Raw genomic sequence first — 23,922 nt, 5'->3', positions numbered from 1 at the left:
AGTAGATTGATGTTTTATTTGATTTTTTTTTTAAAATATGAGATGTTTTTTTTTTTTTATGATTATGATGTCTGGATCAACTATCGTAGACTTTAATTATTTCACAAGAGATTTATCACATCCCATCAACAATAGATATCAGGTAACTTTATTTATTAAATACAAAGTGCACAAATTCATTTGTTAGGTTGAAGAATAAAGATGTCTATGTCTTCTCCAAAGCTCTTCGGTACATATTTATCCCAATTTTAGATATTGTGTTAATATATATAAAATTTAGAATTGTATGTGTATAAATAAAATGTTCGAGTGTACATATATTTTTCTTTTATGGAAAAAAAAGATATTAATACATGTATATCAAAAGAGAAAAATATTGAATAAGGTAAGTATAAAGAACATAGCTCCATAAAATGTGCATACTACATTTATTATGTGTATATTAATATCTTTCCTATTTAATAATGATTATTTAAATACATATAGTTTTTTCTAAAAAACTGATAATTCATAGTTAATTAAATTTACTAATTAATATGTTAGTATATCCATATAGCTTAAAAAAATTAAACTGTAGCTACACATACGTTTCGTTCCAATTTCTCTGAACCCAAGTAATAACTTTTTTATTTTATTTATTGAGCTCCCTTAACGATTGAATTAAATCCATCCATGTTAGTTGGTTAAACTTTAAATGCACTCATATTAAGAGGATCGGTATAGAATAAAAGAAAACTTCGAGCACGAAAGTTTATAATTTTTTAAATGTAAAAAAATATCCGAGAAAATAAGTCCACTGATAAAAGACATATTTGGACATACGATTTGAAATCAAAATCATATAAACTAAAAAAGTTGTTAGGACATATGTTTTGATTCCTTAAATTGTGTTTTTTATAACAAGCATAGAAAATTTATAAGTTGTGCAACCTTTCTTTAATTCTTATACAATCTTCTTATCAAATTAGCAAATCATAGTTAGTAAATAAAACATCAATTATCAAAATTTCTGAAGAAACTATATTGACAAAACACATATATCTATGTTTATTTTAATTTTTAAATAAATAATTACAATTATAAATTTTCAGATATACGTTATTTTATGTTAAATCAATTGATCAATCATAACAATAACTAGTTAGTATAGTTAGACTTATTAATCAATCATATATATAGAAAGAAAGAGAAAAGCTTAAAATTATTATTTAAATTCTAATTATTGTTTTAAAAAATTTTATTACATGAAATCAATATTGCATATTCAAATACTAATTTTAAATTATAACGTATCCAAATGCACGCTAAAATATGACACGATTTGAACAACGACAAAGGGAAAATGAAGAGCAAATTGGCTGTCAACTTGATATTTAAGTATTTTTTTTGACACCAAGGGACCCGTTGTCGTTGCTTCATATGCATATACCCAAATTTGAAACAAAACATTCAAAATTGGTGGGTTTTGAATTTTCATTTCCTTTTCTTTTTTTATATTCAATTATATATTTAATATTTATATTTGAATAGATAAAATGTTGGTTTGAATCAATATAATTATTATATTTAAATTCGCATATTGATATTTATATTTGAATAGATAAAATGTTGATTTGAATCAACATAATTATATTTAAATTTAAATAAAAAAATAACGTAAAATTCAAAATATGAAAAAGTATTCGACACTACATTACAATTTTCCTTTCCATTGCTTAGACGAATAAAAACGAAGTACAATCATCAGAGCAAAACGTAGTGGTACTTCAAAAACGGTCTATAAATTTCCAGGAAAAGCACGAGTCAAACATTCCCTCGTTTTTGAATAATCAAAAGAGCAAAGAAAAAAAAGAAAATAAAAATAAAAATTAGAGGGGATTGGATTTTGTCAAAACCCAATCCTCTCCCTCCCTTGTTCCAGCTCCCGCCCCCTCCCTCTTCGTCCCTTCCACTCTCTCTCCCCTCACTTTCTCTCTCTCTTCTCTGATCAGAGATCTCGGATTCTGCTTCTTCAGATCCGATCTACACCGGTCAAAAAATGATCACCATTCCTTACTTGACCGCCTTGACAACCTACTTCAGCTATGGATTGCTCTTTGCATTCGGTCAATTCCGTGAATTCTTCAGGAAGATCTTTGATTGGTGGCGTGGAAGCAATCTTCAGGTATTACTTTCCCTACCTCTGCTTCGTCCTGTTTGATACTGAGAATGAGCTTGAATTTGTATTGATTATTTTTTTTAAAAAAAAAAATTATTTTGAATGTTAGGGATATGCTCCGATCTGCTTAGGACTTGAAGATTTCTATATCCGTCGGCTGTATCTTCGCATTCAGGTAACTTCTCCTGATTGCAGACTTTTTTAAGGCATACTTTTAGCTGTTAATTATGAAGAAGAGCATGTGTAGCATATTTGCTTGCTTGTTGCCTTTTGTGTTGTTATTATGTGTTTCCACTTATTCAAATTTAAGCAAGTATCTTGTAATAAGAAGGGTGATTATATGGGAGACCCAAACATACTCCGCTAATGGCTGCGTTACACCTTTCTGTTTGTTCTTTCTGAAGCTTTTCAAGTTTGCTTATGTGACAAACTGAATAAAAGTATTTTGAGTTTGCTTTGTTCACTCAAATGATCAGTATGTAAGATTTTTAAATTAAATATGTGCCACCATTAGGGAATAATTTTACGTGGAGAAGTTTGGTTATGTTACAAAAAAGTTGAGTTACTTTACCTACTATTCACCTAGCAAAGAGGAAACAATAAAGTCCAGATGTCCAGTCATCTAGCCCCTAAGTGAAATAGAGAAGATGCACAAGTCGATTGGGATGAAATTCAGATATCAGCCACCAAACAGATCAGCATCTATTTGCAGGGACTTTTCAAGAAGAGGAAACAGTAGAAGGTGGATTGTATGTGCTTTTGTCTGAAAAGGAAGACATGAAGTTTATTTCCCTTAGAGCTAGAGAATATTTAGGTTTTAGTATCCATATGTAAACGAGAGGATGGCTTTATAAGTAAAACAGGAGGGCTTCATCAAGTAAACGAGGTTGAAAATTTCTTTACAGTTTACTTCCTATTGGTGTGTATCAATCTGAATTGTTCTGTGCTTTATATCCTGAGTTCTTCTATTTCTAAGAAACCTTAATTCTTGGTATCCATGCATGCAAGAGAAAAAAGTAAATTCTTTACCAAAAGTTAGCTAGCGTTTGGCCATAGATTTCCAAATATTCTTGGCAAATATTATTTGAGTGAAAATTTGGGTGAAATTTCACCATGTGTTTGGCCATAAAATTTGGGAAATATATTTCACCTTTTTAGAAAAATATGATTTATACACACAAGTTTTAAAAACTATCAAAACTAACTAAAAGTTTGTATTAGAAGTCAATTGAATGTTAGTTACAACAATAACAAATAATGTCCATGACACTGAAGCAATGTGGTAATTTGGAGTGAGTGCAACAAAAATTATTCCATACATCGTGAAGTAGATGAAGTACATGACTTTGTTACCTAAAGCCAATTTTTAATAATTTTCATCAACAATCATATCATTATTTAATATTCACTAAATATTTCATCACTATTTTGGTGTTCACGTAAAAAATGATGTAATACAACGCAAGCAAATACTAGAGAGGGTGTTTTTGTAAAAGATAAAAGATTGGGGTAAAATTTTAATTTTTAAAATATCCCAAATAATGATATTTGGCCCAAATACTAGAAAAAACTAGTATTTGGAAATTTGGGATATTTGCCAAAAATATTTGCCAAATAATGACAAATTGTATGGACAAACATTATTTGCCAAATTTTTCCCAAATATTATTTGGAAAATTTATGGCCAAACGGGCGTTGCTGATTATTCATTGCTGTGCAAGCATTGGTTTTTGGTTCATATACATTACACCATCATTACTTGTAGGATTGCTTTGGACGGCCAATATGTAGTCCTCCTGATGCTTGGTTTGATGTGGTGGAGCGTGTTTCTAATGATAATAACAAGACACTAAAGTGAGTATGGGTCTTTGCGTTCAATTAATTTTATTTTGATATTCTGTAAATTTTCTCCTCGGTATTGTAATTTCTCCCATTGTCTTTTCATTACTACAATTAGAGAACTATGAAGGTAAAGTTACTTTGGCTTCTCTGGTCACTGGTCCTGTAGGGCTACTTGTCTGTTTTTTTTTTTTTATATATTATCCAAGCTATTACCAACAGTTTTGGAGAAGTTGATGTTTCTGTACTTACTTCTGTATTTCATGTACTTGCACATTGTGCAGGCGAACCACTCAAGTTTCAAGGTGCCTAAACTTGGGTTCATATAATTACCTTGGTTTTGCTGCATCGGATGAATATTGTACACCTCGTGTCATTGAGTCTTTGAAAAAGTATTCTGCGAGCACTTGCAGTGCCCGTGTTGATGGAGGTAAGCATGATTTGTGGAAGTTGCGGCTGTGTCTCCGTGAGTAGGAAACTCTGTTTCTAAAATTTTGTCATCTCAGGTACCACAAGCATCCATATGGAATTGGAAGAATGTGTGGCTAATTTTGTTGGCAAGCCAGCTGCTATTGTCACAGGCATGGGTTACGTAACAAATTCAGCCATACTTCCTGTCTTGATCGGAAAGGTACAAATAGTTTGTAAAATTTGTTCATGTTTTATTCGCGGTATATTTATCTTTTAATTTGGTCATTGACAGGGAGGTTTGATTATCAGTGATTCTCTCAACCACAACTCTATCGTAAATGGTGCTCGAGGGTCTGGAGCTACTATTCGTGTTTTTCAACATAACAGTAAATTTCTGCAACTTGGGCTTTGTCCTTTCAGCCATACCATGTGTCTATGATGAGTGCTTCTGATTTCTTATTCAAGATTTGCTTTGCCCTCAATTCTGTAGCACCTTCTCACTTGGAGAAGGTTTTGAGAGAACTTATTGCTGAGGGACAACCCAGAACACACAGGCCATGGAAGAAGATAATTGTTATAGTGGAGGGCATATACAGCATGGAAGGGGAGCTATGTCAGCTTCCAGAGATTGTCGCCATATGCAAGAAATACAAGGTAGTCCACAGTATAACTATGGGTTCGATCATATCATTAATTGTTCTAAGAGCTAGGCTTCTATTTCTTCATTGTCTCAACTTTTACCGAACTCTCGTTTATTTGGGGACTAATTTCTTTTCTTATGCTATTCGAGACTCCAATAAGTTTAATTTTCTTATGCATCTTTGTCTGGGTTGTATTTTTCTCATTGCAGGTATATGTTTACTTGGATGAGGCACACAGCATTGGAGCTGTTGGAAAAACAGGAAGGGGAGTCTGTGAGCTCTTGGGAGTTGACACAGCTGATGTGGACATTATGATGGGAACTTTCACAAAATCATTTGGTTCATGCGGGGGTTATATTGCTGGATCTAAAGTATGTTTCTTCAGTGCATTCTTATAATGGTGCTAGCTGACTTTCTTTCTCATTGTCTATAGATAAAGTCTTTTTTGTAGAATTCATTGAAGTGCATGGTCCTATGGCAAATAGGGTGGAATATGAAATCAAAGTGACATTCATACACTACTTTTACAGTGTCAGACAGTTATGCTATTAGTCCTATCTGTAAACTATTGACACTTCTGCTGACGCACTTCATCTTAGTGAAAGATTCAAAGGGGCAACAATGAGATTATTATCTTTCAGATTTTAATTTGAGTGAATAAACAGCTGCCTTTTGTTCTTTATCCCCAAAACAGAGTAGATAAAGAAGAAGAAAGCATCTGTCTTTTGTTTTCTGTTCGAATTCCATGTAGTCTTTAGCTGGTATTGAATTCCCTTTACACGTTGTTTGAAGGCCTGGATCTGTTAGAGATATCTTCATCGGTTGTTCTTTTTATATTGTTTTCCAGTCTTATCCAGAAAACCTAACTTTTAGCAAGTGAACTATGTTTATCTTGCCTTATCCAGAAAAAACAAGTGAAACTATGTCAAACTTAGCAAACCTAATTTGATGCTAAACATTCCATTGATGCAGATATGTCTAACTTTGTGTTTGTGAGCCTTTTGCTTATTATTTTGCAACATAGCATTCGCTTTACACTGCTGGTGGACTACTTTGCGTATTTTTTCTTATTCTATTTTTCTTTTCCACCTTATCAGCTGCTTCTTGAAGAGCCCTTGTTTAGGTAAATGTGATGTTATTTTATAGTTGATTTTGACATTTAACAACTGCAGGAACTTATTGAATATTTGAAGTATTCTTGCCCAGCTCATCTGTATGCCACATCAATATCGCCTCCAGCTGCCCAACAAATCATTTCTGCTATCAAGGTTATACTTGGTGAAGATGGTACTAGTAGAGGTCAGAACTTTGACTATCAAAATTCGCTCCTAGTTAGCAGCTTGTGATAATTCTAATGGCATCTGGACCACTGGCATTGTAAAAATTGTGTACTCATCATAAGAGCTACTTTGTTATTATAGGAGCTCAGAAGCTGGCTCGCATTCGTGAAAATAGCAACTTTTTCCGATCAGAACTACAGAAGATGGGTTTTGAGGTCCTTGGGGACAATGATTCTCCTGTGATGCCCATCATGATCTACAATCCTGCAAAAATACCTGCCTTTTCACGGGAGTGTCTCAAACATAATGTACAATATCTTGTCATTTCAGGCTCAATTTTTAGTATATTGGCAATTATTTAAATTTACCAGTAAATCTTATCTGGGAATTTACTTCGTTTACTGTTAATATAGGTGGCTGTAGTGATAGTTGGTTTTCCAGCAACCCCTTTACTTTTGGCCAGGGCGCGCATATGTATTTCTGCAGCTCACTCACGGGAAGATCTTAACAAAGCACTGGAGGTTAGACCTTGAATTCCTTTAGTCATTTCTTATGAGCAAATTCTCGTGTCTTCTACTCTCACTATGTCAACACAAATTGCACTCAGGATAACCTTTTGCGTAACCTTTGATCGATGAGTTATCAGCTATCACTTTGTCACTTGCACTTATGATATTTCTTTAATGGAGTTGTCCTTGTAATCTTTTTAATTTAGACAGTTTGAACTAAAACATTGCCCACATAATTTAGTGCTAAATGATGAGGTAATTATTCTTTCATCCATGCTCCTTTTATAAGAAACTGCTAGGTTTGAGCTTTAGTGTGGAACACCAACCTTCCTATATTCATCATTTTTTGGTTAGTTGGTCCAAGCTGAGATCCTATTTTTGATGATCGAAGAATTTTTATTGTGATCCTCATATGCATGGATGACATATTTTTAGATATCTCAGTTAATAAATCTTGTAATAGAGAACATAACCATATCAGGGCGCGGAGTATCAATATAAATTTTTTTCCATATTAGCAATACTGATAGCTCATTACAAGTTGCATTTATCAGGTTTTCAGCGAAGTTGGTGATCTAACTGGAATAAAATACTTCCCTGCCGAGCCACAGAAACAGCAGGTAGAAGAAAACAGAGTCAAGCTGGAATGAGTACTCTGGTTTTTTTTTAGTTCTCCGAAGGAGGTTCTAAGCTGTTAGTTATTCTTCGTGTATGATTTTGAAATCCTTTGGATATGATGTGTGGAAATTTTGTTGTTTCCTTGTACAGAAAGTTGTAACTTGTTAATTCAGATAGTGTTACGTTTTATTACCTTAATGTAAAGCACTGTCCAATATTTCTTGAAAGGCTGATAAACTGTGAATAGTGGAGATTTTGTTGGATTTTGGTTAAAAGAAATTGACGACTGATTGTTGGTATTGATATGGTGGTCCTCTTTGCGTTGTAATTCTATCTATTTGGGAGTAAACGCCAGTCGTTTATTCGACGGTTCTTGAAACTAGTTTTGACTCGTAGTTGAAAATCTTGTCGTAAATGTAGGTTCTGTTATAAAAATTTAATTATAAGTAAATACTAATAAAATAATTTTGTTTGTTTGAAGCAATAATCGATAAGAGTTACTACACAGTTTGATTCTGACATCATCATTTTATAAAAATAAAATTATTTGTAGTATTGAAGATTTTTTAGATGAGGCGGAGATAGAGAGAGGCAAAAAGACGAAACAAGGGGCGACAAGAGCGCAATATTGCCAATTCGTTCACTCCTCTTTTGTATTTTTTGCTAGAGTTTATACTCACTCTTTTTTTTTTTTGCTGCCGATCAATGAGATTATATGAATTTCATCAAATTTGTTCATTTGTCTTCTAGATATAACATGGGGCTTAGTTTCTACTAGAAAAAACAAAGGAGCCACACTTGAAAAAAATATAATACAGTGCTCCTAATAATTAATTTGTCATCTAAAGAATGAGATTTCCCCTTCTGTTCACCAGGTCTTTATGTTGACCGGTTAAATGTTTAGAGACCTCAAAAAGGAAAATAAATAAAGAAATAAAAGTAAATCGTGACAAGAGTCATATATAGTTATGAGGATCATTTTCTTAGTTTGAATAAGTTTTATCCAATTTATGTTACACTTATAAAAATAAAGTATTAATTTTTTTTTGTTTGAAATCTCTCTTTATTTTAATAAATTTTGCTGGGTCAAATGAGTTGAAAGTAAGAAGGGAGAAATAGTATAGTAAAAGGAAAAAAGGAGGATGCAGAATGCATGACATATTGAATGCCCTAATTAATAAAATATTGAAAGAAACAGATAACGACCCACGCAGATTATGCCTACAAGAGAATAATAATTATTTAAAAATATGAGGTGTTACTTTGGTCAGCCCTATCAAACAAAAAAACATATACTTAAAAAGAGATAATTTTCAGTTTTTATTACTACTTCATTAATACTCTTAAGTATTTTCCTATTTCACGCATAGAGCTCTTTAAGTTATAATTATTAGGTTCAAAAATATCTATTGATCTATATGGGAGAAGAAGTTGAGAGTGGTGTCATTAAATTTTTTATTGAACTTGGCAAAAGTGATAGACTTTTTTTCCCTTTTTTTTAATAATTCTTTTTAGTTGTTATTGTGTTTTCATTATTTTATTGTTTTTTTTATAAGTTTTTTTTTTTTCGTGTGTGTGATATGCTATACTTTTTTTTAATATTTGGAATATATATATTTGAATCGAGCCTCTTTTGTAAACAGTTTTTTTACCTACATAAAGTTATAGTAAAGTCTGTGTATATTTTATCTTTTCAAACCTTACTTCTGAAATTTAATTAATATTATGTTGTTATTTTATTTAAACATCTTTCAATAACATCATTTGTTTTTCACTTTTATGGTATGTCTTTTAGTACTTCATTGTGAAGAAAAATCTATTATAAGTAAGTATTAAAGTAAATCTAGAGTTTTGATATTTTTTTGTTATGTTTTAGATTTGTATGGAATAAAACAATAGAAATAAAAAAAAAAGTGCTAACAAATTTCTTTTCTCTATATAATAATAGAAATAAAAATGTTTGGGGTGTCATAGAAAAAGCACGAGTTGTTAGAGACGACGACCAAGTAATAAATTTCAATTCTCTTTCAGTCAGTCTTCTTAAAGTCGTGTTTTTAATTTTTTTTCCCTTCTCCTACACGGCTCCTTTTGTTTCTCTATCAATTTTCTTTTTTTTAAAAAAAAAATAAAATTGTTGGTCGTTTTAATTGGCCATTGCTGTTTCTTTGCTACTCTGATATTCCTAATGCCGGAAGCAGATTGAACCCATAATTCTTCTGGAGTTGTATCAGGTTTAATTTACTTACTTTCTTCATCTTCTGTGTACTCGAAATTATCAGTTTTACATAGTTTCTTAGATTAAATTTCAGTCCTTTTGCGTAGAATTGTGGGTTTTGTGATTTTTTTTTTGTTTTTTACGTTGAAATTGAAGTGTGTTATCCGCTTTTCGTTTTCGATGTTTACAAGAATCTTGCGTCTGTTAGTCAGAGTAAAGTGTATACTCTGTTCATGCATAAAAAATCCTGCATTTATCCCAATTAATTCATCTTAGAAGCAAATTCTAAATCATTTCATGATTTTAAAATTGTAAAAGCTTTGCACTGAATGGTGTGATATAGTGGTCAACGAAATGATTGAGAATCGTAATCTCTCAAAGTTCAAAACTCACTAGAGATAAAAAAGAAACATTTTACTTGCTACCTGTCACCGGTGATAGCAGGTGGTTTGTGGCCGGTACCGCATGGAATTAGTGGAGGATACCACTGTCATTAAAAAAAATAAAAGCTTTTCCCATTCTCCATTCTTGTTTTTTTTTTTTTAAAGATAATGGAGGGAGATGATGGGTATGAGATAAGGAGGGTTTTATACGATGTACTTCTTTTTGTTGAAAGCATTTGACTTGCCTGCAATGCATATAACAAAGGGTTTGAATCTGATGATTTTGACAGATTGTCAAATGATGCTAGAGATATTATTTTGTGGTAGTAGTGTTCTGTTTACTATTTGTTATTTCATGTACTTCCCGTTACTTCTTTTGCTAAATTGCTTTGGACTGTTTTTGCTTGAGCTGAGGGTCTATCGTAAACAACTTCTCTACCTCTAAAGTGAAATAAGGGGTAAGGTCTGCATATACTCTATCCTCCCTAGACCCACTTTGTGAAACTACATTGGGTATGTTGTTGTCAAATGATGTTACACTCTATCAAGTGTTGCATAAAATTTTCCAGTTTAGAGTGAACAAAATTTATTCAGACACGTTAAACTAGGCTCAACGCAGCATGTTACTGGTCGTGAAATCTTTCGAGGCATCAATTATGTAGGAAAAGCATTCCCCTTCCATAAAAATCATATATATAATACATACACACAACACACACATTACTGTAGGAAAAGCATTCCCCTTCCATAAAATTCATATGTATAATACATACACACACACACACACATTTCCTATGATGATCTCATACCTTTGTGAATATGATTTCTACTTGAAGAGAGTTTTAGGTTGTTGAGCTGCTAGACAACTTTTTATAGGATTGGAAGAAAAGGCGAATTAAGAGTGACAGTTATAAGATCATGTGACACCTTTCGACAATCATTAGAGTCTAAGGAGAGCAATAATCTATTTCATAATGAATCTAATTTATGATTTTCTCTTGATACAAGCTTTTATCTAAGATAATTTAAAATTTTCAATGCATTCTAATGGATTCCCAGCACTGTGGAAGTATTTGAACAAAATTATACAGATTTATATGTCTTGCGAGATGAATGCACACTCACGTAAGTGTCACTTCACAACTACTGAATAATGTATGTTGCAACTTTTTCAGTTCTCACCATACTTTTGTCTGAGAACTTTGGTTTGCTTTGGGTGGTAGTTTTCCATTTTCCTTCTGCAGTCTTGGAAATCTGCTATTTGCTTTACTAATTTGCGTCAAGTAATCTAGCTTACTTTAGAAATTTGTTTTGGGTACACTTTTATTTTTTTGTTAGATTTTGTAGTTTTGGTTTACAAAGACTTGTGAAGTCATTTTGCATCTTTTGTTCTTTAAACAGTCAAGATTCTGGCAAAAGCTTTTCTTCAAGAAAATGCTGTTTAAATTCCTCTTGCAGGTTGACTATATAAGGGATGGACACCTTTGAAAAAGATGAGATGCCGATGTTATCACCATCATATCCACAGTCTGATGGAAATGACGCCTTTCAAAATCGACGTTCTACGTACAGGACAAGGAGTGCATCCCTGTCAATGCCAATGAGCTCTATAGATTCATTTGAAAATGATAGTAGTTATGTAGGCTATACTGGTCCTTTGAGAAGTGAGAGGCGAACTTCATTGGTTCAAATGAGTGGGCCATTATATATTGGTCGCGAGCCTGAGAATAGCTTTCGGCCCACTCCCGCTGCAGTAGTGCATAAATCAACTCTGCCTCCAACAGAAAGATATCCTTCAATTAGCAGTGCAGAACGAAATGGTTGGCGTAATAATGACTACACTGGGAAAAATGAACATCTCTTTAAGTCTGGACAACTGGGCATGTGCAACGATCCGTACTGCACAACATGTCCAACCTATTACCATTTAAAAGCACGGCAAAATAATTCGAAGTCTTCAGATATATTTGATCACAAGGTATTGCACTTTGCTCAACTTAAATGTATGTCTTCCTAGCTTTCTGCTATGATGTGATTTTCAGTGTCCCTATTCTAGCGTTATCTACCATGAACACTATTTTTAAAATATGCATCTATGGCCCTCGTTCCTCGGTAAACTACTATGCATGGCCAATTGACTTCCCCTATTTATGCATTCAAGTTGATGATATACTGATTAATCCATAACGATCAAACTTTGGGTCATCTTCGATTATGGTTTTGGCAATAATGAAAGCTTTGTGGTTTCCAGTTCCAATATCCGTTATTAGAATGACTTGTCCATGTCACACTATAATTCCCTGGCACCAACGTAGTGTCAATTTCCTTTTTTTAATAGAATTACTACCTTACAAGTTCAAAATAAGTAAAGAAAAAGAATAACCTTAGTTCAATTGAAAGTATATTTGTCCCTTTACCTATCATCCTTGTGTGCCTAAATATTTACTGAATTTACGCCCCTGCGAGTTTACGGTGCCTCTTATATCAATAGTAGATAACTATATGTCTGTGATACACAGATATTAACAGGCGACAAGTATGATTATAAGGTATAACTGACTCCCAGTGTCAATTCTAAAATACACCGACTTTTACCTATTTGTCTCTGTTTGTGCTAATTGTAGTCTTTCTAGCCTAGTGGAAATGTTGAAAATAGAGATGAAAGATGTTCTAGAAACTTCCTTCAGTGATGAGTATAAAGCTCCTCCCAATTACGCTTCTACAGTTGTGATGAGTCTTGAATTGGAATGGTTGCCTCCTCAAAGTTAGTTGAGGCTCTGTGCAGATGGTGTTCCATGTCGTTTCCTGAAATGGAAATATAAAGAGAGGAATAGAGTAGTCACACTCTGTTGTCAGTTGATGCAAATTTTAAGCTTAAGAACTTCATGGGCCTGTGCACATTGAAGGCTTTAAAGCCATTATAACTTCTTTCTCTTTCATTGTGGATTTCTCTAAATTTTCGTTGTTTGAGGTACTTCAGCTGTTGCTCTTAGATATTATTTCATTTCGCATGAATTCCAAATATTTCACTGGATGTTAAGCTGTCTAAATTATCGTGTTTTTTTGTTGTTCTTATTGTGCTTATCTACAGTTCCATAATGTGCTGTATGGAGATGCAAAAGGATGGGCGAAGAGAACTTGTTCTTTCTTGCATCCATATATTCCTGGCGTCATGAATCCTCATGCAAAGATTGTGCAGAAGTGGAACAAATTTTTTGTCATCTCATGCCTATTTGCAGTATTTATTGATCCTCTGTTCTTCTTTTCGCTTTGTGTCCAAAAGGTATTCTTTTATAGTTTAATCATAGAGAAATTACTTTCCTTTCTTTAATTTGGTTAAGAGGGAAGACAAATATAAATCTGTATCATTATCTGTCACTTAGCTAGTGCTACTTAATCTAGGTATATGCAGTATATTTTCATAGTTCACATTATTTGGCATGATTTTACTAAGAAAAGAGAATCAAGTGATTCTGTTTCTCACCCACTGAGGCTTACTACTATCTAAGATTTGCTAATTCATTTCTCGCAGATAGGAAGTGAATAGGTTGGTAAGAGATGATAACTTTTGCAGAAACAGAACTGATTTAATATAGTGAAAGTATTTTTCCTTCTGAAATTTTAGTGAACACTACAGGACATTCACAAATGGGTATAATGTTCTCTCTGTAATTGTCATGCATAATAAAGAACGCAATTTCATGCAAAAATATCAATACCACCCTCAGTCCCTAGGATGGAGATGATCAGTCAATTATAAAATACTACAAAGGTAAGCTGCGAAATACATGAACAGTATTGATTAGCTGTGTAAGACAGGTTTGTGATTTGACTATTAACACAAGATCATGCCATGGATAATCTATTTGAATCTAGAGTAGGCCATTCTTACCTCAAGAACATAGAGCACTTTCTTATGCCTGAGATTAATGGACATAATCTGTTCAATTGAAGTTATTCTCAATTCTCGGCATCTCGTAAGGTTTTATGCTTTCAGGATATGAGTTAAAATTATTTGTTGGGATAGGATAGACTAGGATATCCCATGGGTTGGGTGATCCTGTGAGATTAGCTATCCCACCTTCTATATGGGATAACTATAAAATAATCCCACATTTTATCTCGGGACTATATTCTTATCCCACCAACCAAACAGCCCCAAAGCAGAAGTCATATGCTTTTGTAGGCATGTTTGTGATCTTGAGACATTTCACTCTTTAAATTTTGTTCATATGAGACATTCCTTTCTTTCGTGGATCTTGAGTCCAAAAGTTCTGTTGTTATTAGGTATTAACATGGAATTGCATTCTCTCTCGCTCATAGGATTATTTTTCACAGTGCCAGAATTTTCTATATATAGTAAACAAGATTAGTAGTTTAATTAATTCTCTAAAAGATTATTCTTCTTGTTCTGATTCTAGGGGAACAAATGCATAATGCTAAGTTGGCCCCTGACAACAACTATTGTGATTTTGAGGAGCATCACTGATATTATCTACTTAATGCACATTCTTCTTCAGGTAACAGTTCCCACTTCATTCTGCTGAATTCCTTTTCCTCTCTGATCTCCTCTCTGATTAGCAACAACAGTTTACCTGTTTAACATTAATATTCTTTGCGCACGGTTGAAATGAGTGACTATCTCATCTAAAAGCTTAAGCGGTTAGAAAAAGTACACTTCCATTTACTTAATTATAGTCTCACCATGCCGCCTCATGTGCGGGCCCAATTCTTTTTTCATGGTCAATCACATGAATCTTTTTTGATCATGTGTGGCGGTGAAGTTGATCCTGGGACTTCTGCTTGCTCTGATACCATATTGAAGTGTGTGACCATCTCATCTAAAATCTTAAGCTGTTAAAGAGAGCACAGTTTTGTTTACTTATTATTTTATCAACACGGACGATATGAGATGTCATCTGTTCTTCCTTTTTGCTGGTGACCTGTCAGCATAACTGGCTCTTTTGGTCATTTCTCGGTTGGTTTTACAATATTTTTATTTTTCCAGAATTATACTGCTAGAATGACGTTTTTTTACTTCTGCAGATTAAAGCTATTCTAAATGTATTTATTGACAATTCAGCTGCTTCGCATTTAATGCTCGCTTAATTCAATGAGCCAACTAAATAGTTAATAGATTTTCAAAGCTGGTTGACCTTGCTTCCTTTACTCCCACTTTCCTGCATAGAGACAAGTGTTTGACACTCACTTTTGTTCTCTTGTCTATTATTTCAATAATGTGTGATGTCAATTTTCATGCAGTTCCGATTAGCTTATGTTGCCCCTGAATCTAGGGTGGTGGGCGCAGGTGACCTGGTTGACCACCCTAAAAAGATTGCTATAAACTATCTCTCGGGATACTTTGTTGTTGACTTCTTCATCGTATTACCACTTCCTCAGGTAAATGTGCCTTTCCTCAATTCTATTTCTCTAACCTTCATATATGTGTACTCCATAATTTAGATATTCTTGGACTCAATGCTGATAGAATTAGTAATGAAAAGTTATTTCTCTCACATACTAAGTGCTTTTATGTACACCATGAACGTAATAACACCCACTTTTTAATTGATTGTAGTAGGAGTGTAGGACAACCTTCTTTTGGCTTTATTATACCCAACCTGTACACCGGCGTTTATTTATTAGTGAAGTTAATTCCCTTTGTGTCTTCTCTGTCTCTTGTTGGTTTTGAGGCATAATTATAATATTCACAATGTGCAGATCATCATATTGCTGATTTTACCCAAGTCTATAGCATCATCTGGGGCAAATTACGCAAAGAATCTACTGAGGGTTGCTATATTACTCCAGTACATTCCCAGATTGTGCAGGTTTTTGCCTTTGATAGCTGGCCAGTCTCCAAGTGGTTTTATATTTGAGTCTGCATGGGCAAATTTTTTCATAAATCTTCTCACTTTTGTTTTATCAAGCCATGTGGTGGGCTCATGCTGGTATCTTTTTGGTTTACAGGTGAAAACATGCTCTTCATAGTACTGTGTTGTTCTATTCTTACTTCAATTTCATTATGTCTTTGTTTATGATATAGCCATTACTTTTGCTTCTTTGTACACTTCTGAGGCTAGAGGGGTTTGTGGAAATGTGTGAAACAAACATATTGGAAATTTTGAAGTGCTTCCTACCAATTGCTTTATCCTTGTTTTCAAAATTATCCTCTTTAACTTTTTTCCTCCATCTCTAGAGGGTGAATCAATGTCTTCGAGATGCTTGTCGTGAATCAAAGATAGCGAGGTGTGTGGAATTTATAGACTGTGGTCATGGCAACGACTACAGAAAGTTTAGGTGGGATACAACATGGGATCAGTGGAAGAACAATTCTGATGCAGTTGCTTGTTTTACTAATGGTGGTTTTGACTATGGAATCTATGAACAAGCTGTTAACCTAACCACTGAAGGGAGTATTGTCACAAGATATGTGTACTCATTGTTTTGGGGATTCCAGGTATCTTTACCCAGTCTTCACGACTGTGGGTTTATGATCTGCATATTTCTAATATCAGCTGAATTAAAATATGAAATTTATATAACATGTTCTAGTGGATTATAGGTTTACTGCAGAGCTTTTGATAAATTTCTTAGAGTACTTCTTCATTAAAAATTATTTACCTTTTTGGGAGAGTACCTTAACTTGACTTCTTTGTCAATTGTCCCCAAGCAGTTTGTCAAGTAATATGGTAGGCAAAAGTTTCATTGTTTTGTGGGGACTTCCAGATTTAGATCCAAATTGCATATTATGTTGTTTAGATATTGCCATACCCTTATCCTTTGTTTTGAAACTAGGGCAGTAGGAAATGGCATAGAAAATTACAAGTAGGAAAAATAGCACTGAAGTAATTGAGTGAAAATCAGAAACATTTCGAAACCCAGCTTAGATTGAGCATATTTTGGCACAATAATATCTATACAATTTCATCCTGTATGAGTCAACCCAGGAGTTTTATACATTGCACTCGTTGAGTTTCTTGTGTCACGTAGAGTGGTAATTAACTTCTGACACATATTTTTTTAAAATGGTGTTTTGAAAAAGCAAATTAGTACACTAGCTGGCAATCAAGTCCCGAGTTATTTTGAGTGGGAAGTTTTGTTCACAATGGCTATCATCGGAATAGGACTACTGCTTTTTGCCCTCCTGATTGGAAACATGCAAAACTTTCTGCAGTCTCTAGATCGCAGGTACAAATTTTATTATTCTAACTAAACTAGTGCAATATATGTGTATTCCAGAGAGGCTCATTTTTAAAGGAACATATTTGATGCTTGTGGATAATCATGATTGCCATTCTATTTTTAGTCTGTTCAGGGAACACTGACATTTAATTAAATAAATATATTGTGCGGAAGAGTAGCTATATTATTCTGCCCCAAGAGTTATACATAAGTATCTTGTATTTGTTTCTCTCATCTTAAACATGAGGCCATTGCCTCCAGGAAAAAGATTAGTTATGTGTTGGGAATTAGAAAGTGAATACTTGGAGGAATATTTTTGGATAACAAAACTATTTGGTTGTGTGGAAATTTTGGGACATTGTTCGCCTGTCTTTCTGTATAACATGATAAACATCTCTTACTTGGATGTAACTGTTAGACTGTTAGTATGTCTTTGTGTTGATTGTGCACCACTTTCTGTGCAGCTGTAAATGAATATTCTTTTTTTTCTCTGCAGGAGATTAGAAATGTCTCTGAGACGTCGTGATGTTGAACAATGGATGAGCCATAGGCGCTTGCCAGTAGAACTGAGAAGGTAGCCTCTGATGCTCCTTTCTCTTTACATCTAACTTCTATAGTCGAGTTTTTCTTCTAATATACTTATAAAGATTGATTGCATCCCTGGGTTGAGTGCGTTCCTGATCTTTGTTCATCATCACATCTCACAGTCTCACACCTATCTTCAATTTCATTGATTCTGGATCTCAGTTGAATCTTGAAGTGTTTGGCTTGAAGTTTCTGTGAGATGGAACTGTGTTTGTCAACTCTGCTTTTTCCACTTTATAGGATCAAAGTTAAAGAATTAGTACAATGTATTAATTTAGCTCAATGTGGCCTCAAAGTCCTGAATGTGTAGTTATGTGGGATGCAAGTACAGAGTAAACTCAAATTTTTTATTATATCCTTAACATTCCTTTCTTGCAAGTGAGTCTTGGTGTTGGATGCCTAAATGTACTTTTTATTGCTTGATTTAGTTGGAGTTGAATTTTGAGAATTGACTTTCCATACCCTTGTGAGGCTCAAAGTTCCTTCTTCCTTCTCCACTTATTTCGAATTGCACTTGTCTTGTTCTCCAGCATCCGAAGTGTTACACCCATTGGAGTTGTAAGTCACTTTGTTCTCAATAGATTAGTACATTTCATCAAACATTTTAGATTTGCAATGCATGGTATGCTAGCTGAAAAGGGGGAAAGAGAAGTTGGTATTCAACCTCTATCTGTGTAACAATAACAACAACATACCCGGTTTAATCACTCAAAAAGGGGTTTGAGGAGGGTAGGTGTACGCAGACCTTACCCCTAGCCTGGAGGTAGAGGGGCTGTTTCGATAGACCCCGGCTTGATGAAACACAAATAAAAGCATTTCGGAGAAGCAAAATAAATAGAAAGAATGACAAAGCATCCTGTAGACCTGTACAATAACTATACCAAAAAATACGATGATAGAAATACAAAAAGCAGCAAATAATAATAGAATCGAGGAACAAGAGCTACAAGAGTAATACTGTGGCTACTAGTGTAGAAGGATAATCAAGACTGCACTCCAACCTGCTAACCTGTATCTGTGTAATACAGCAAAAAACAAAGTGAATCAAACGACATGATTCATGGGGAAAACACTACATTTAAGATTACTACTATTGCAGCTTGTTAGATGAGCATCACTCAGCTTAACTTACAAGTCAGAAGAAGCCTTTTCTTTGGTCCCTTTTTAGTGGCTTATTCTGCTTGAGTAGTTAAAATGGCAGAAAATATCAAAATATTATTTAAACAGACTTCTATTGAATGTGACCTTACTTACAAGTTACAAATAAGCCTTTCTAGGCTTGGACTTTGTTTCTATCCTTTACAGACTTGCTAAGATTGTAGATTTTCTGTATACTACCCTTTCTTGTTATTTCTTATTATTGAAAAAATGATTTCAAGTATTATTTCTGGTTGAATAAGTTATAATTACCTGGAAAATTTTCTTTAGCAACTTAGTTTTCTAAGTGGCAGTTGAATTGTATAACACTCCTTCATATATCCTTTCATGACCTTTGCTTAATATATCAGTATGATGTTGCACTATATGAAAGCACACTGTTGATCAGAATCTGTTCACTGCCCAGAGAAGAAATATTGACTTTTCCATTCTGTTCATCTTTACTCACATCTTTCTGTCACTCCAGCTATTTTTCCTGTAACTTATTTTTTTGCACCCAATAAAAGACTCAAATAGTTGCTGAGGAACCAACTTGTCAGTCCAGTGTACCAGCAAGTGATGAAACATCCTGCAATTGGTTCACAGAGAACATAAAACTCTTCCTCCAATTTACTTTTAGACCATACAGTGCTTCAGAACCAGTTTGTATAAGCCTTAAATGCCTTTTTTGTTCCACACTAACATCACATAATACTAATGTATCATCAGCATATAGTAGATGTGTGATTTTCATCGTGTTGGACCCACTGCCCACTGCTATCTACTTTAAAATCAGTATCCAACCATTATGACTGGGCTATTCTTATCATTTCACTGAATCCCTGACCAACAAGAACTGGAAAAGAGACAAAGGGTCTCCTTGTCTAAGACCCCTTTGTGAAGGAAAGATGCGCATTTGAAAATCATAACCAGTACTAAATATCTTTTTCTGCTGGTACAAAAGAATATCCATTTGATCCATTTCCTTTGGGAGATTGAGTAGGAAATCCAAATCCAAACATGACCAGGAGATTGAGAAGAAAATCCAAATTCACATGGTCATATGCGGATATGCGTTTTCAATGTCCAACTTGTATAGAATTCCAAGCTATTTACTTTTTTAACCTGGTTCCTGCACACTCATTAGCTATAAGGGCACAGCATCCATGATCTGCCTCTCGTTGAGGAAATCCATCTGATGTTAACCAACTTGTGCATCACCACCTTCAATCTTCCTGTCAAAAGCATGAAAATGGTTTTGTAAATTGGACCACCCTTTCCACTTCCGAGTCGTGGCTTTGCTATTCACTCTCATTATATTAAGAATAACAAAAATTGTATGGATGAAATTGTATTATTTGGGAACTAAGGAAAGACTATCTATACTTCTAGTGAAAGACCATGAGATAAATTACTTTTAGGAGATCTGTAATGCGAGGGTGATTTCCTAAATGGATCACAGGGAGGCTTCTTTTTAATTGTTCTAGAAGTATAGAGGGGGTGTCATTGTATATCTTTTATTCTTGCAGATTAAAGCACCAGTAGTATGAGATGTTAATCCAAAATGATAAACTATCATGTGCATTAGAAATGAGCTTTCTTGGAATCCATTCTCATTACTGTACTACAAGAAAATCTAATAGCATGATCCTCTCCCCTGTAGGCGAGTTCAAGAGGCGGAGAGATATAATTGGGCAGCTACCCGAGGGGTCAATGAAGAAATGCTACTAGAGAATCTTCCTGAAGATCTTCAAAGAGATATAAGGAGACATCTTTTTAAATTCATCAAAAAGGTGAATTCCAACTGGACTATTATTTGGATCTTTTATTTCTATTTATTATTTTATTCCTCATGCTCTTTATAGATGAGCTCACATGCAGTACATATATTTTTCATTAGAACCATTGATCTAGCCAATCAAGGTGTGGTTTCTGAAACATTTCATTTTTGTGTGAATTTTAGTTTAACCAAATTGAACGGAAAGTAAAAAAGGGGCTTTCCTTGTTTGGGTTAGATTTAAGCTGTTTGGCCTTCCCTCTGCATGGAAGATATTCATGATTGGAACTTGTAACATCACGGTTACTTTGCCTTCCATTGAGACTTGCTTCTCATCAAGTCTGACATGATATGTGCTCTTTAATGTTTGGTATCAATGCAAACTCAGATACAGATAGGAAACAAGGGATATGTGCTCTATAAAACTCATTTTTACTTGCTCAAAAAACAACAACTCATTTTTAGTATGATGAAGATATGGAATGAGCTTAAATAAAGAAGTGAGTATTCATATAGCCAAGCCCAACTTGTTTGGGACTGAGACATAGTGTTTGTAGAAAAATTGGAAGTAATCAATCAGGTCGATGCAAGAAATGTTTAGAAACATATTTAAAAGGGAGTCAGGGACAAATAGATAGAAACTTGGATTCAGATTAAGTAGAGGTCTGTCTAAAGCAGGTTTGGGTGTTCATAGGGAGGAGGTACAAGGTGGTGATTGGGTGGAGCCGTGGAGGTGCAACTGTTAAGGAGTTACTTTGTTTTCCGTACATTAAAATACACATTGTTTTATCCATGCAAATTTCAACTTGTCCACTTATTTATATCAGATAAATGGTTGATCTCTCCCTTCATCAACTTCAATTGGTAGTAAATGGATCTTTATGTTGAACGTATAATCTTTGATGCTTTTGTCATGACTTCTGCATTACGTTATTTGTTTGCAGGTTCGAATATTTGCACTTCTAGATGAACCTATTATAGATGCCATCTGTGAGAGGTTGAGACAGAAAACATACATAGCAGGAAGCAAAGTTTTATACCGTGGTGGTCTAGTTGACAAGATGGTTTTCATAATTCGAGGTAAGATGGAAAGCATTGGAGAAGATGGAAATGTGGCCTCCTTGTCTGAAGGGGATGCCTGTGGGGAAGAACTCCTCACATGGTGCCTTGAGCATTCTTCTATAAGCAGAGGTGATTACACATCTTGTAAAGATTGTCTTGTCGGTGCATTCATATTTGGCATATATGCATGATACAATGTTGGATCTAAGTTTGTAGTTATGACTAATTAGACTAGCAAAGCATCTAATAGTCTCAAATTATAACGTTATTAAGAATTCCCACATCGAAAAAGGGATGGGAATTTGGTCTCCTTACATGGACTTGGACAACTGTTTAAAAATGTGAACAAACTGTGAGATATCAATTGTGAAATAGTTAAGCTTAAACAAATGGGAGCACTACCTAAAGTATGTTCCCCACTCAATTAACATTGTCTATGTTGTCACTGAACTTTGAGGGTTCCCTCTCGCATTCTAGACTAGTTCAATTCAGGATGCAATAGATCTGTGGATTTCCAGGGTCATTAAGTAGTTTTTTCAAGTCTGTATTTTGATGATTTTGATTTTCAGATAAATATTTGTTTTGAACTTTCAACCAGTCAAATCACAGAGGTGACTTCCCCATTTAACGAAGATGAGTGTTCACAATTTAGTGAAGATAATCCAAGACCATACGAAGCACGGTTAACACTTTTTCTGCCTTTAGTCCTCTAGATTATCGAATAGGCCATCTGAAAGCTTCAATAAGCTTAGAGTTTTTTCCTGTCTTAGTAGAGACTAAGTTGTGTGAATGAAATAGATATTGCTACGTTTTCGTATCATCACTTTTCCCTTTTGTTCTTTCAGATGGGAAAAAGGTCAGAATTCCAGGACACAGATTGCTGAGCAACAGACTAGTCAGGTGCCTTACAAATGTTGAAGCATTTATATTACGAGCTTCAGATCTTGAAGAAGTCACTAATCTTTTCGCAAGATTCTTGAGGAGCCCACGTGTCCAAGGTGCCCTAAGGTAATTCTGTTTTACAGTTATTGCTTGTCCAATGCATTTTATTTTTGTTTATTTCTTAAAAACACTCAAAACATGGTGATAACTGAATATCGCGACTTCTAATAATATTTCACAACCATACTCATGATATTGGAGATCCGTTAAGTTGGCATACAGAGTATGAGAAGATCAACTAGTAAGAAGCCTCTATAGAGGTGATGTGAGACTTGCATATTTATGTTTGAAAGTTGAGTTGTAGCTCCAATTCATCGGGCCTTTACAAGGTCGGGAATTGAACTCCCCCCAACAAGGTGAAAGTTTAGGTAGTCAATCAGCTGAGCTATCATGATTCGTCAACTCTCTTATAATTTCATCTTGTTGATAATATGTCAGGTATGAATCTCCATATTGGCGAGGGCTGGCAGCAAGGCAAATACAAGTTGCTTGGAGATACAGGAAGAAACGTCAAAGCCGAACAGACTCTTCCAGCCCCCAACGCTAATATACTACCATCAATGTTAACTATTTCTTCTTCCAAAACATTTAAGTCTGTATATCTATATTTAGTCTTTGTTGTATGTAGTAATATATGTAAAGTACTTATTGCCAATCAAAACAGAGACTGAGATTTTGTATTGAATAGCCTATATATCCCAAGAGAACAGATTAGTGGAAGTATCAACGTCATTTCATAAAGTCATTCGGTCTAAATGCTATACAAGCATAAAAGTCAGATGACGGAATGGGATGATCCATGAAGTAGAAGAGCATAATATGAGTGATTCGGCAGGTTTGGATCCGTATATATATCCAATCATGTGGTACTTTTCTACGACATATATAAGATCCATATATATAGATATTATTATCTACGTCTAGAAAGTCGTATTCTTTGAAGAAGCTTGTATAGTTTGAGACAGGAGTTTTGATTGATCAAAACTTCAATCTTTTCCTCCAATCCCAATTAAAGAAGTGCTATAGGAAGCAAAAAAGGTAGACAAGTATTTTTTGTTTTATTTTTTTGTCATCAATTCTCTGCAGTTGGTTATGGTATACGTTCCTTTGTTTTTTGGCCTGACGGTTCATTAATTTACCAATAAAACTATGGAGAATTTTCTGAAGAAATTATAAAGTA

The 23,922-nt window shown here is 34.3% G+C and overlaps 2 protein-coding genes across 2 annotated transcripts; both read left to right on the top strand.

The window, feature by feature from the left end:
* The first annotated feature begins 1,887 nt into the window (after nt 1-1,887).
* On the top strand, nt 1,888-7,739 carry LOC101254177 (serine palmitoyltransferase). The gene is made up of 12 exons (NM_001329228.1): nt 1,888-2,164; nt 2,268-2,333; nt 3,924-4,012; nt 4,282-4,427; nt 4,504-4,628; nt 4,701-4,794; nt 4,899-5,062; nt 5,259-5,420; nt 6,222-6,348; nt 6,471-6,637; nt 6,743-6,850; nt 7,393-7,739. Exons 1-12 carry the CDS (start codon nt 2,039-2,041, stop codon nt 7,486-7,488), a joined length of 1,470 nt encoding a protein of 489 aa, NP_001316157.1. The 5' UTR covers nt 1,888-2,038; the 3' UTR covers nt 7,489-7,739.
* Nucleotides 7,740-9,598: 1,859 nt separating this feature from the next.
* On the top strand, nt 9,599-23,289 carry CNGC15 (cyclic nucleotide gated channel 15). Its single transcript, NM_001329227.1, has 13 exons — nt 9,599-9,687; nt 11,513-12,032; nt 13,146-13,337; nt 14,476-14,574; nt 15,317-15,454; nt 15,776-16,024; nt 16,254-16,514; nt 17,100-17,245; nt 17,736-17,813; nt 20,625-20,754; nt 21,683-21,929; nt 22,646-22,808; nt 23,181-23,289. Exons 2-13 carry the CDS (start codon nt 11,529-11,531, stop codon nt 23,287-23,289), a joined length of 2,316 nt encoding a protein of 771 aa, NP_001316156.1. The 5' UTR covers nt 9,599-9,687; nt 11,513-11,528.
* Nucleotides 23,290-23,922: the final 633 nt, after the last annotated feature.

This window comes from Solanum lycopersicum, chromosome 3, assembly GCF_036512215.1.
Source record: "Solanum lycopersicum chromosome 3, SLM_r2.1".
NCBI lineage: Eukaryota > Viridiplantae > Streptophyta > Magnoliopsida > Solanales > Solanaceae > Solanum > Solanum lycopersicum.
This window is presented reverse-complemented; position numbering and strand designations above follow the sequence as displayed.